At 38.1% G+C, this 13,696-nt stretch overlaps 1 protein-coding gene across 1 annotated transcript; it reads left to right on the top strand.

Annotated features, from left to right (window-relative positions):
• Positions 1-836: 836 nt before the first annotated feature.
• LOC311584106 (UDP-glucuronosyltransferase 2B17-like) lies at positions 837-13,483 on the top strand. Its single transcript, XM_084758193.1, has 6 exons — positions 837-1,593; positions 5,102-5,250; positions 6,545-6,676; positions 8,557-8,644; positions 9,027-9,246; positions 12,292-13,483. The coding sequence occupies exons 1-6, from the start codon at positions 870-872 to the stop codon at positions 12,569-12,571; spliced, it is 1,593 nt and encodes a 530-aa protein (XP_084614319.1). The 5' UTR covers positions 837-869; the 3' UTR covers positions 12,572-13,483.
• The last annotated feature ends 213 nt before the right edge of the window (positions 13,484-13,696 follow it).

Here is a 13,696-nt window from a genome sequence, read left to right on the forward strand (position 1 = left end):
CAAATTGGTGCTTTTGAAAATATATAGTGACCTTAGAGGTCACAATTTCTACTCTGACTTAATTCTATTTTTGACACTTGTAAGCATATCTACTACAGTACACTTGTAGTTTGTTTTTTGAAAAATCCTTACTTTTCCAATTTTCTCTTCTGTTTTCACCATGTTTCCTTCCATAACTGAGAACCCCTCGGCTTTCCATGGGGTGGGGGGTACCCCTGCCACATATTCTCATCACATAAACGCCTACAGACCTTCCTTGAAGTGGTGGCTATGACTTCAAATCATGGGATTAAATATTCATCCAAAATACTAAAATTTGGTTTTGTCAAAGTACGTGGTTAATGTGATGAGAAGTTAAACACTACAGGTTGATTTTATAATCAAAGAATTTGTCTAAATGATGCATCCTTATAGTGGTCCAAAGGTTGTAGCTTCAGTAGAAAACTGGGGTGAACGAGAAGACCCAGGTAGATCACATGGCAATACCTAAGGGCTTCATAGACAAACAGGAAATTGGTGGTCTCAGAAATGGTAGACATAGTGTTTCCTGGAGAGGAGGGAATATAGATACATCTACTCATCTGCTCAGGGTCTTTGAGCACTAAGATTTTGAGAATAAACCATCCAACCACATTTTGGGCCTAGGACAGGCTCATGGACATGAAGCACTCACATGCAAATTTGAAAAATTAAAATTTTTGTTTCTAACATTTACCTTCATCCCACAAGTTCAGTCTGGTCATTAAGTATATTTGCTTTGAACAACACAGGTTATATTTTAACTCTTGGCTTTTTTTTTCTTTTTAGTGATAAGGACAAGCAGGAGCAGACGTGAACACACTGTGAAGAGAAGACTTTGATTTCCCAGGATGCCTGCGAAGTGGCTTTCTGCTCTGTTGCTGCTGCAGCTGAGTTGGAGCTTCCGATCTGTGAACTGTGGGAAGGTGTTGGTGTGGCCGATGGAATACAGTCACTGGATAAATTTAAAGACAATACTGGATGAACTTGTGCAGAGGGGTCATGAAGTAATTGTTCTGAGATCTTCAGCGTCCATCTTTTTTGATCCTCAAACATCGCCCGGCCTTAAGTTTGAGACGTTTCCTACATCTTTAAGTAAAGGTGATCTGGAAAATCTCTACACAAGGCTTGTGAATTCATGGACTTATGAGATACCAAGAGATACATGTTTATCATACTCTCCTTTGCTGCAGAGTCTGTTTGACGATTATTCTGACTATTCTCAAAGACTTTGTAAAGACTCAGTTTCAAACAAACAACTTATGACGAAACTGCAGAAATCCAAGTTTGATGTTCTTCTCTCAGATGCCATAGCTCCCTGTGGGGAACTGATAGCTGAACTGCTCCAGATTCCTTTTCTCTACAGTCTTCGCTTCACTCCTGGCTACACAATGGAAAAGTACAGTGGAGGGTTTGTACTCCCCGCCTCTTATGTACCTGTAATCTTGTCAGGATTAGGTGGGAAAATGACATTCTTAGAGAGGGTAAAAAATATGATATGCATGCTTTATTTTGACTTTTGGTTCCAGACATTTAATAAGAAGAAATGGGATCAGTTTTACAGTGAAACTTTGGGTGAGTTCTCTCTCTGTGTCTGTGTCTGTGTCTGTGTCTGTCTGTCTGTCTGTCTGTCTGTCTGTCTCTCTCTCTCTCTCTGTCTCTCTCTGTCTCTGTCTCTCTCTCTGTCTGTCTCTGTCTCTGTCTCTGTCTCTGTCTCTCTCTCTGTCTCTCTCTCTCTCTCTCTCTCTCTCTCTCTCTCTCTCTCTCTCTCTCCTCTCCTTTCCTCTCCCTTTCTTTGTTTGGATTTTTTTCGAGACAGGGTTTCTCAGTGTAGCTTTGGCTGTCCTTGACTCGCTTTGTAAACCAGGCTGGCCACTAACTCACAGCGATCCACCTGCCTCTGCCTCCTGAGTGCTGGGAGTACAGGCATATGTGACAATGCCTGGGTTAAGTTATATTTCTTATCAAAATCTTTATGACCTAAGTTTCCGATGTATTTAAAGCTATATGACCATAAAATACAAAATGAAGTTTTATTTTATAGATATTCAACTGTAATATGATATTACCTAGCAATCTCAGAAACACTGTAAAAGCTCATATTATTGATCAAATAGAAGGTGGCAGTACTGATATAGGGAATTCTGGTTAGCTATACAATTGCAAAGAGATGCAAGTAGACTTTTCTTAAGTGATTCTGTATTCATTGTGTTGTAATTGTTCCTCTATTTTAATAAGTCACTAGCTAGTTAGCAAAATCTTCATTAGTTTAGATTAAAGAATGACATATTTTACAGATTATGCACACACACATATGTATATATAGCACTGAGGAAATTATTTTCCCTTGATTAGGCCAAGTTTTATTTAAAATTAAAATATCTGAAAACAATCTAAAACTCACCCATGTTTGGTGGCTCAAAATTGCCTGTAGGTTTAGCTTCAGTGTGCCTACTGCCATATTATGTTATCCGCAGGCACATGAAGAAACCTAGCGCACACACACACACACACACACACACACACACACACACACACACACACATAAATAAATAAAAATATAAATCATAAAACATTTCCCCTGTATTTTCTACAGAGTTTTCTTATCCTTTAAATATACTGTGTTAGTTCACAGGGTTAAAAATGGAACAGAAGCGTCTACCAATATCACACTTCTTTACTGAGTCCTTTCCTGGCATCCATTGTAAATGTTTAAGCTCTACAGAAGCATGTATATAAATTCATTCAGTCTCTTTTTTTTCCAAGTCTTGTTTTGTCTCTTAAAAAGTATACGATAATTAAGACTGGCTAAAATCCCCATTCTCATAATTTCTGAAAATAGTGATTGTTTTGTACAGGATAAGTACTATGAACTTTCTTAATATGAAACAAGAGTAGAAGAAACCAGAAATTCAGCCATTCATAAGCTTTACAGCTCCCTTGACAAAACAAGAAAAAAGCACTAACTACAAACTACAATGACCCTGGAGAAGTCTGTCCAGAGTACACAACACGGTTAAAGTTTTGGACCTGGAATATGTGTTTATATTTTCACAGTTCCTTTTGAACATCTAAAGAAGAGTGAAATATGTGTTTATTCATATAGTGGTTTAGTGGATTATTTCAATAACTATTTGTGGTTTCAAATTACTGAGGAAACATGAGGTAATTCTCACAGTTTACTTTACAAATAAACCCAAACTGACGTTTATATATATTATAAGCTACAAATCAGTTACATATGCAAATTATATTACATATAAATAAATATTGTTTTTAAAATTTTTATTTTGTATAATTTATTCAGATTACAACTCAATTGTTATCCCATCACTTGTATCCTCCCATTCCTCCATCCCTCCTGCTTTCACCCTATTCCATTCCCTAGGTCTGTGACCTAGGGGGACCTCCTTCCCCACTATATGTTCAAAGGCTATCAAGTCTCATCATGGTAACCTGCTTGTTCCCTCTTTGAGTGCCATCAGGCTATCCCAGCAAGGGTAGGTGGTCAAATATGGGGCACCAGAGTTCATGTCAGAGTCAGTCCCTGCTCTTCATGTAACTGTGGAGAATGTCCTGTCCATTGGCTAGATCAGAGGAGGGGTTCGATGTTTACTACTTGTATTGTCCTTGGTTAGTGCAAAAGTTTGAGCAGACGCCATTGGGTCCCTATCCACCCATCATGATGTTCATCTTGTAGGTTTCTAGGACCCTCTGGGTCCTTCTATTTCTCTGTCTCCTATATTTGTCTTACCTAGAGTCCCAGTGGGATGTCCTCACCTCTATCCCAATCTCCTGGTAAGTGAAGACTTTCACTGGACCTGGCTTTTGGGCCAGTGCCCAATTATAAGTGAGTATATACCATGTGAGTCTTTCTGCTTCTGGATTAACTCACTCAGTATGGTCATTTTTAGTTCCATCCATTTGTCCACAAATTTTGGAATTTCCTTGTTTTTAATAGCTGAGTGTATTCCATGGTGTAAATGTTCCACAGTTTCTATATCCATTCTACAACTGAGGGACATTTAGGCTGTTTCCAGGTTCTGTTTATTATGAATAAGGCTGCTATGAACATGGTTGAGCATATGTCCTTGTTGCATTCCCACCAGCAATGAAGGAGTGTTCCTCTCTCTCCACATCCTCGCCAGCATGTGGTGTCACTTTAGTTTTTGATCTTAGCCATTCTGATGGGTGTAAGATAGAATCAGAGTCGCTATGATTTGCATTTTTCTGTAAACGTTGGTTTTATTCTTAAATATCTTTATTTTTAATTTGTTCACTTCACATCCTGAATGTAGCCTCCTCCCTCATCTCTTCAAGGCCCCACCCTCTCTCTTTTATCTTCCATCACCTCCCTAGTCCTCAGAAAGGGGGAACATTTCTCACCTATCATCTGACCTCAGCCTAGTAAGTCTCATCTGGATTGCTTGTGTCCTCTTCCTCTGTGGCCTGGCAAGGCCTCGCTGCCAGGGAAAAGTGATCAACCAGTGGGCACCAGAGACCACATTAGAGGCAGCCCCTTCTCCCCGTGTTATGTGACCAACAAGGAGACTGTGCAGCCTATCAACTACATCTGAGCAGTGGGTCTAGATCCTCACCATGCATGACTCTTGGTTGATGCATCCCGACCCTGCTCCTCAACCCTTCCTGGATTTGTTGGCCCCATTGGTCTCCTTGAAGACCTCCTGTCCCCTCCAGACTGTTCTACTCCCCAACTCTTCCATAAGACTCCCTGTGCACCATCCCAAAGTTTGGCTGTGAGTCTCAGCATCTGCTTTGATCTTCCTCTGGGTGGAGTCTTTCAGAGGACCTCTATGGTAGGATCCCATCCTGTTCCTTCTCTTCAACTGCTTCCAGTGTCTATGTTCCTTGCCTATATGAATGAGAATTAAACATCTCCCTAGGGTCCTCCTTGATATTTAGCTTCTTTAGATCTGTGTGTTGTAGTGTGGTTATCATTTTAAATGCACATGTTCTACATCAAACACAAATGTTTCCAACATTTCTAAAAATATATATTTTCTGTTCTGATGATAATCCTGTCTACTTTTTTCTTTCTCATTTGCTCATTTTCCCCATCTAGGAAGGCCCACTACCTATGATGAGATAGTAGGCAAAGCAGAAATGTGGCTCATTAGATCCTACTGGGATTTGGAGTTTCCTCACCCAACCCTACCAAATGTTGACTATGTTGGAGGACTCCACTGCAAACCTGCTAAACCCTTGCCTCAGGTAAATGCTTTCTTTTTTAAAAATCTCTTTTTCATTTGATTTCATTCCTTATGAAAGTGATTCTATACCTTTCATTACATTTTTATCCCAATGGTAGAGATACAGGAAGTGGAATTAAGCATTCTGCTAACTAGGAGCTCAATAAACTCAGGAGAGAACATGATATACTTTGGAAATATTCATAACAATGAGTTAAATGAAGTCAGATAGGGTACTTGGGTGATTAACCAATGGGTAAAGTCCTTACCAAGGAACCATGAGGATGTAAGTTTGAATCCCCAACACCCATGTAGAAAGTTGGGTGTGTTGGCATGCAATTTATGACCTTAGTACTGAGCTTCAGAAATAGGTTAATATTGATAGATTGCTGGCTATTACCATGTTAAACATGGTGGGAATCATGTTCAATTAGAGGTAGTCTCAAAAATATGTAAACGATTGATAGAGGAAGATTATTGATTTTAACTTTTGGCTCCATGTGCAAAAACAAAGACAGGGAGTCTTTCTAAAGCCACCACCCCTCAACACACACAAAAACATACACACAGGTGAATGCCCACACATGCATATAAACACACACAAAAAAGACAGAGAAGTTATGTCAGCTAATCTCAGATGAGAAACTGTCAATTATTCAGAAGCTGTGATTAGCATCTATCAGAGGTAACTGCTTGATATCCAGAGAAACAGCGTAGACATAATTTCTGCTCTAAGCAATAAATTGTGGAGGTCATTCTGAAAATATTCTGTTTATGCACAGTTTCAGAAAATTATTATATAGTATATGTTTACAATGCATTTATGATTATTTTGCAAAAACTAAAATATTTTATTAATGATAGTAGGAAGATTGTGTTAACTACCACAGGTGAACATACTGCAACACACATATTATTTCATCAAACATTAGTTAATACTAATCAGCCATCATAGGAGAAAAATAAAATAGCAAGAAAAAAATTATACTTTCTGTAGAATTAAAAAATGTTAAGGATCTACAATTTTATGAGTACTTCATATATAATATACTTGCACTTCTGAGTTTTCATTTTGCCAGAGGAAAATACTCAGATGGTTTTTTGAACAATGTGTGAGTATACTTTGTACTGCTCCCTGTGAACTTCAAAGTATTTGACCTTACCATTTTTGTCTTGTGTATTTTTAGCACCATTACTCTAAAAATTCCTAGGAACACTTTAATTTTTATTCTCATGTGTTTTTTTTCTCAATGCAAGTTGCCTAAGTGATTTTCTACAGTTCTTATTTTGTGAGGAAGCCAATTCTTTCTTCACAGGAAATGGAAGACTTTGTCCAGAGCTCTGGAGATCATGGGATCGTGGTGTTTTCTCTGGGGTCAATGGTCAGCAACATGACGGAAGAAAAGGCCAATGCAATGGCATGGGCCCTTGCCCAGATTCCACAGAAGGTGAGGTAAAGTGCCATCACCAGAGGTGACGGTACACTCAGTCTGTGAAAGTCTGATTATAGAAATGACTGTGTGAGAGTAAAGTTTTAGATAGGCTCTAATTTCCCTTACGCAATCTAGAAACAGATACACACAACAAGTGTTCTGGGCTGTTTTAAGGTGTCTTTGATGGAGAGTATCTTCAAGTTAAACATTGTGATCACTGTGGGCACATTCTGAAGTGCTGGATTGACAATGACATTGCTCTTCAGAGTCACTTGTTCTATTTTTTGATTATTTAAAGTCACCACAGACATTATATTCATGGGGATTCTTTGCATTTTTTCTAGCAGAATAATGATAAGCAGGTATTGAAATTGTCTGAAATGTAGCAGGACTCTGTTTCCTAATTTTTGGGTAGGCTTGTTCATTGTGCAGTTGAGAGGGCCATCTAATGCCTCAACTCTCATTCAAAGTACCCCTTTGGCTAACAGAGAGAAAGATAATTAAAAAAATAAACAGGTTTTGGGGCTGCCTTGCCAATATTTGTAGAGGAAATATATAAAAGAAAGGTAGAGATGGGTACTGCCCTTACAGTGACCTACTGAATCATAAAATACGAAACACACAAATCTGCTTCTAAGCAGTGAGATTGAAACTACTGCCATTCAACGAAGACATATGAAAACAAGAAGGAGCCCAAAAGAACCAGATGTGAAAACAGTTTCAGAATACACACTTTATAAAGCAGACTGCAACGTAATATTCTGGAGATTAAATTTCAATCTTTGAATGATTATGAACATACCAAATTTTCTGGTGGAAAACCCTCTCTTTAATCACTGACATTAAATTTATTTGCTGTGATCCAGTATTTAATTTATCCATCACATAGCAAATCCATGTAAGACACATGGTTAATTCCCTGTTTTATGAAACTTGTCCACAGGCAGTAGTGATGAACCTGAAGTAAGCCAACTCCTGTCCACCACACATGGGAGGAGAGAAAAGATGCATTCCAAGTACAGTCTCATGCTTTGAAGAAACTGAGGTCAAAAGACTCTTGTACTGTTTCTTGGAGTGTTCTCACAAGCACTAAAAATTCTTATTATGTGACTCTATTCCTGAAAAATTTTCTGATATCTCTCTATTTTTAATTTTTTAAATGTAGACTTTCCAGAGAGGTATTTGATTTGAGAAGTAGATAAATCTAATGATCCTTTGATGTGTGAGCATTCACAGATGCACAGATCAAAACAGCTAGAATTGTCGCAAAGAGATTCTCTGGTGACATAGGGCTCTGCGTGACTCATAGAATTACGTCTCCCTTGGTACATAAAGTCTTTCCCTGGCCTCAGGTGGGCCAAAATATATCTAAAATAAAAATTATTAGTAATGTATCATTTTTTTCTGTAATTGACTTATCTCATAATGGCAATGTGGTAAATATTTTCATGTATCATTAACTATCTCGTTTGTCTAAATATCTCTGTTTAGAAAACGATGATTATAATTAAACTGTTTGAATGTAAAAATGAGCACAGAAACTGCTGGCACACTCTTTGTCTCCATCTTTTAATTTTCATTGCTCACCCCTTTTGATTTCCTTATCAATTCTAGTGTTGGGTATTTATCTCTGTTATGTTTAACTAAAAAAGTTAACATTTTAAATCATTTTTTGAAAGCATAATTACATCATTCTGCCTCTCTATCTCCCCCTTCCAAACCCTTTCATATCTATGCCCCTTGCTCTCTTTCAAATTCATGGCATCTTTTTTCATTAATTGTTGTGACATACATATATGTATATGTACATACATTTATAGTTCTAAATATCATCTGCTCAGTCTGTATAGTGTTAAATTTGAATCCAGCAATAAAGATGATTTAACATTTAACAGGTTCTTTGGAGATTTGATGGCAAAATACCAGCCAATTTAGGACCCAATACCAGAGTCTACAAGTGGCTCCCCCAGAACGACCTTCTTGGTAAGACTCAGAAAAATAAAGCTGAATCATGATTTACTTTCTCTGATTTCTACACCCATCCTAGCTGACTTCAAATGTCTTTATATTACACACAGGGAATGTATTATCTGTTAAAGATAACAAGTTCTGTCATGCATTTGGTCTTTTTTTTATACCCATTTAGTCTTATCCATTATATATGTCATGTGTTCAACTGAAATCAGTATTTAATGGCTGAAATCTCAAGTCACATGCAAGTCTTCAAAATAGTTCTTGGTATATTTAATTTCTTCTTGCTTGAGACAGGAAAATGGTTCAGTGAGGTTATAATGATCAGTTCCTCATTTCTCTTTTCATGTCTAAGACTGTTAATTAATGTTAACCTGAATTCACCTCATTCTAGGACATCCAAAAACCAAAGCCTTCGTAACTCATGGTGGAGCCAATGGCCTCTACGAGGCGATCCATTATGGAATCCCCATGATTGGCATCCCTTTGTTTGGAGAACAACATGATAACATTGCCCACATGGTGGCCAAAGGAGCAGCTGTTGTGTTAGATATCAGAACAATGTCAAAGTCAGATTTGCTTAATGCCCTGGAGGAAGTCCTAGACAATCCCTCGTGAGTATAACTTTTTAGAGTGTGTTTTCATTCCTTTCTTATTCTTTGTGCTTCTTACTGAAGGCCAAATGAGCAAGAATTATCCTGAAGGCAAAAATCATGGCAGGTGGAGATGTAAATTAGGACACGATTGAGTGTCACGGGTTTTTCTTTCCTCCTGTCATTTAAAAAATTTCCATATTAGGCTTTAATGTCTCTTTGCTATGTGAATTAGGCTGGTCCTATATGTGAAACATTTCTGCTTCATCCTCCAAACTGCTTGGCCAACAGGAATATGCCACCAGCACTGACCAATTTTTCTTTTATATTCTTTTTGTAAGGTAATTGGTCATCATTTTGAGGATAGTACAGAACTTGAATAGCCAGTAAGTGAAGTGAAATAAATTGCCAGGTACCAATCAGATGTATTACACACAGAATCCATAGGAAAACATCACCAAAGCAAAACTTGAATGCTATACAAGAAATAAGTAACCTTTATGGCAATTAAAATATTCAGCATTGAAACACAACAGATATTAAGATAAAAGCAAGTGTATGGTTGGATGTTCAGATATGCAACCTAAAATTTTAAGATAAATTCAAATAGTGAAAACATTATAGTGAAGCAATGATTATGTCCCTCATCATTTTTCTTTGATTAAAAAAATTTTTGAAGGTTCTTTCAGGTAAAGACTATTTTTCTCCCCCTCTCAGTATTCCTTAGGTGCCTATGATAATTTTGTGCAGAGTTGGGCCCAAGGTGAGATTTACTCCTTTCCATATTAGCATGACCACTGATGTCACTTGTTTTGGCGACCATACTGTTGCGACTTCATGAGTGTAGCTTTCCTGATATTTCTCAAAGATGCATCCTCATAGCAGATATCTTTGCCCTCTGGCTCTTACCATGTTTCGATCCTCTATTCTACGATTTACCTCCAAAGTTAGTTTTCAGGTAAGGTGCTTTCAAGTCAGTTCCATCTCAGTTGTCTCTGGTTTCTGAATTTCTTGTTCTTTCAGCAATAGAAACTTGTCTCCCACCACTGGGGAATAACCAAGAGAAGCATCAAGAGGCTGTATGTTTCACAGCCCTGGCCAACATCTCAGAACAGCACTCCTCACATCTGACATTGGGGTTTATGTTAGGTGGGCTTTGGCTCTGGAAGGGAACATCATCAGTCCCGATGGTAAAAATTCATGGAAGGTTATACAGGGAATAGCATATAGAATAGGGGATTTGGGTACATAGCTAGTAGTATATTTATTTGCAGCTCTTTTAGACATCCTGATTGTTACTTCATCCATCTCCCTCCTGAATCAATGTCCCTCTTCCTTCCTTATGGAGCCAACCTGCTTCCTATCCTTTATCACACTGCTTGAGTACCGCCATTTTCTTTCACTCTTTTTACACCTTCTTTGGTGTTTCCCTCCCTCCCCATCTCTATGGAGCCCCTCTTCTCATTCCTCCGTCAAAGAAGTTGAATCCTAAATTTTATTTTATTTTAATTTCCCCCTAAATTTTAAATAAGTGTGATATGCATGCTAAGAAACGAGGATGATTTAATGCGAAGAGAAACACAATTTTCCAATGATGCTCTGTAAACGGTTGGAGGGAATGTTACCACCATCGCAGTAAATCCTTATGTTGCATCAACTGTTATTTAGGGTTGGTTACTCATGTCTCGATGTCATCCTTCTTTTTTATGTATTCATCAATAATCATTTCAACACTTGAATCAAATGCACTTACAGGTCACTTCAGTGTGAAATTTTGTCTGCTTCATTTCTAAAATCACACTACCAAGCTGATCGTAATAAAAAAATGAAGATTAGCAATAATAACAAAAATTAGGCTCAGTAGACTTCTCAATGGGTAAGGGTTTACTCTAGCAGAGGACCATAGATTACTTCTCAATGCACACGCTACGTGGTTTACAACAACTTTCAACTTGGCAGATCTCTCTCTATCTCTCTCTCCCTCTCTCCCTCCCTCCCTCCCTCCCTTCCTTTCATCTATCTCACACACATGTATTTAAAATAATCACAAAAATGATTTATTCCACTTTATAATAATAGTAATATATGTAATGAGATAATAATTCCTGTATAGTAGTAGAAAAGAAAGTTAGACTTTCTATTGATTTCATTGAATAAGTAATAAATTTCAGGAGAAAGAAGTAGCCACTTTAGCTAGTTAATAATAATCAGGACACTATTGTAATTATAATCTTTAATCACTGATATGCATCCCATATAATTTTCTTTTCAAATCCAATCTCTTATTACCATTACACAGATATCTATCATTGTGGGAACTTGAGACACATGTATCTTAAACTTATGTGTTCTGATGGTAGTATAAAGTTTGCAGGACAGCTTAGGTTGTAATTGCTTGCTGGGTTGTTTCTCACTCTAGAATGGCAATGGGACCTGGGAGATTGGGGCTCATAAATGAGATAAAATAAAGTCTTGTGCCAAAAGCTATTTTATTCAGACATCAGACAGTTTAAACTCTGAGAGTTAAGGGGAGTCACTGAGTTGTGCAGAACGCCAAGGAGGACAAACTGTCCACAGCAAAACAGGTTTTTTCTACAGAAGCAGATAAGCAAATAACAATAGCCAGTTATAATGACTTATCTGAAGGAAACTCACTCCTGTCTGCTACACCTGGCAGGGGGACAAAGGCATAATCTATGAAAATTCCACGTTTTTGTTTTTGTTTTTGTTTTTAAGAAACTGAGGTTACAAGACCCTTGTCCTGTTTTCTTGGCGTTTTCTCACAAGCACTCCGAAATCTCCTTACCTCATCTTGAACACTGGGGAACTGAAGCTACAAATGCTAAAATAGCATCCCATTTTGTTACTTTGTAAAGTTTTAACTATCTGCAAACTTCAATTTGGGAACATTTTATCTTTTCCAACTTTTCTGCTTATATGCTTCCATATGCTTTTTGTATAGCCAAGAAGTTCAGACACGTCTAACAACATCTTCCTAGGCATTAAAAAAATTATGCACATGTTTTCATTCATTCAGTGAATTGATCTCCATTTTATCTTGTACAGCTATAAAGAGAATGCTATGTGGTTGTCAACCATTCACCATGACCAGCCTATGAAGCCACTAGACAGAGCCGTCTTCTGGATTGAGTTTGTCATGCGCCACAAAGGGGCCAAGCAACTGAAACCACTTGCACACACCCTCACCTGGTACCAGTACCACTCTCTGGATGTTGTTGGGTTCCTCCTTGCCATTGTGGTGGCCATTGCTGTCCTTGTTGTGAAGTGCTGCTTGTTTGTTTACCAATTCTTTGTTAAGAAGATGAAGAAGATGAAGAGAGAATAGAGCACGTTGAGAATGCACTGCAGGCACAGACTTTCTGCATCATTCTAATTTATGAACCACCTTCTAAACGTTCACTGATTATCAAAGCATATCTTTTTTGCACTTCTTACACTGTATAAAAAGATATATAATTCTGTGGCTACTGATATGTGATCAAAGTATTTCATCATTCATTTTAATTTTTAAGCTATTTAAATAAAAAGTCATGCAGAGATAAAAGGTAAAATGAAGATGTATTTGACAAAGTCTTAAAAATCAAACTATTAAGCTACCAGTATTTGAGTATTGTTCATTTGTTTCATTCTTCAATTTGATTCTGGAGCTCCAAAACATCAACAACAACAAAAAAAGTTAAACTCTAAGTACTCACATATAAATATGATTTTCCTGTAGAAGTCTTCGTTGTTGTAGTCTTGGGAGTAGTGTGGTTTATTTTGGAAATAATTTTTTTTCATTTAAAATTTTATTATAATTTATTCATATTACATCCTAATTGTTATCCCCTCACTGTGTCTTCCTGTTCCCACCCTCCATCTCTTTTCTGATCTACTCCCCTCCCTTAGATCTCTGACAGGGGCACTCCTCCCCTACCATCTGACCATAGCCTATCATGTCTCAGCAGCACAGTTCATGCAGAGAACCTCGACCACCTGTTCAAATAGAGCCAATAGACAGCTCATTCTCCAGGCTTGGGGGGAGAAGCGTGCTGGGACTGCCTCTGAAGTGAACTCTGATGCTGGCAATTTGATCACTTCCCCTTGGTGGGGAAAGGCCAGGGACACAGAGGACAGGGATGCCCCGATGAGACCTGATAGGCTGAAGGCAGACTGGGGAGGAGCCCCCACCCCCACCCTTGTCAGAGGTCTAGGTCGGGAAACATGGCTGAGGAAGGTAGGAGAGTGGGAAGGGGAAGATACGAGTGGGGGAATAACAATCATAATGTAATCTTAATACATTATAATAAATACAAAAGTTTTAAAAGAATGTAAATAACAGGTTCTCCAAGTCTCTGACCACATCAGCCCCAGGCTGTTGGCTAGATTTCCAGTGTTACTTTATATTCTGGGTAGGGCCTACTCTCTCCTCTGCTCCCAGTCCCACCTTCCCCTGTATTCCTCAGAAAAG

The sequence above is a fragment of the Acomys minous genome (assembly GCF_964271855.1).
Source record: "Acomys minous genome assembly, chromosome: 15".
Lineage (NCBI taxonomy): Eukaryota > Metazoa > Chordata > Mammalia > Rodentia > Muridae > Acomys > Acomys minous.

What these genes read in the sequence shown, in the direction of transcription:
- LOC311584106 (XM_084758193.1), top strand. Translation starts at nt 870, where the DNA reads ATGCCTGCGAAGTGGCTTTCTGCTCTGTTGCTGCTGCAGCTGAGTTGG. An exon ending in TTGCCCAGATTCCACAGAAG is followed by an intron (nt 6,677 to 8,556) that starts GTGAGGTAAAGT and finishes AACATTTAACAG; the next exon opens with GTTCTTTGGAGATTTGATGG. An exon ending in CCCCCAGAACGACCTTCTTG is followed by an intron (nt 8,645 to 9,026) that starts GTAAGACTCAGA and finishes ACCTCATTCTAG; the next exon opens with GACATCCAAAAACCAAAGCC.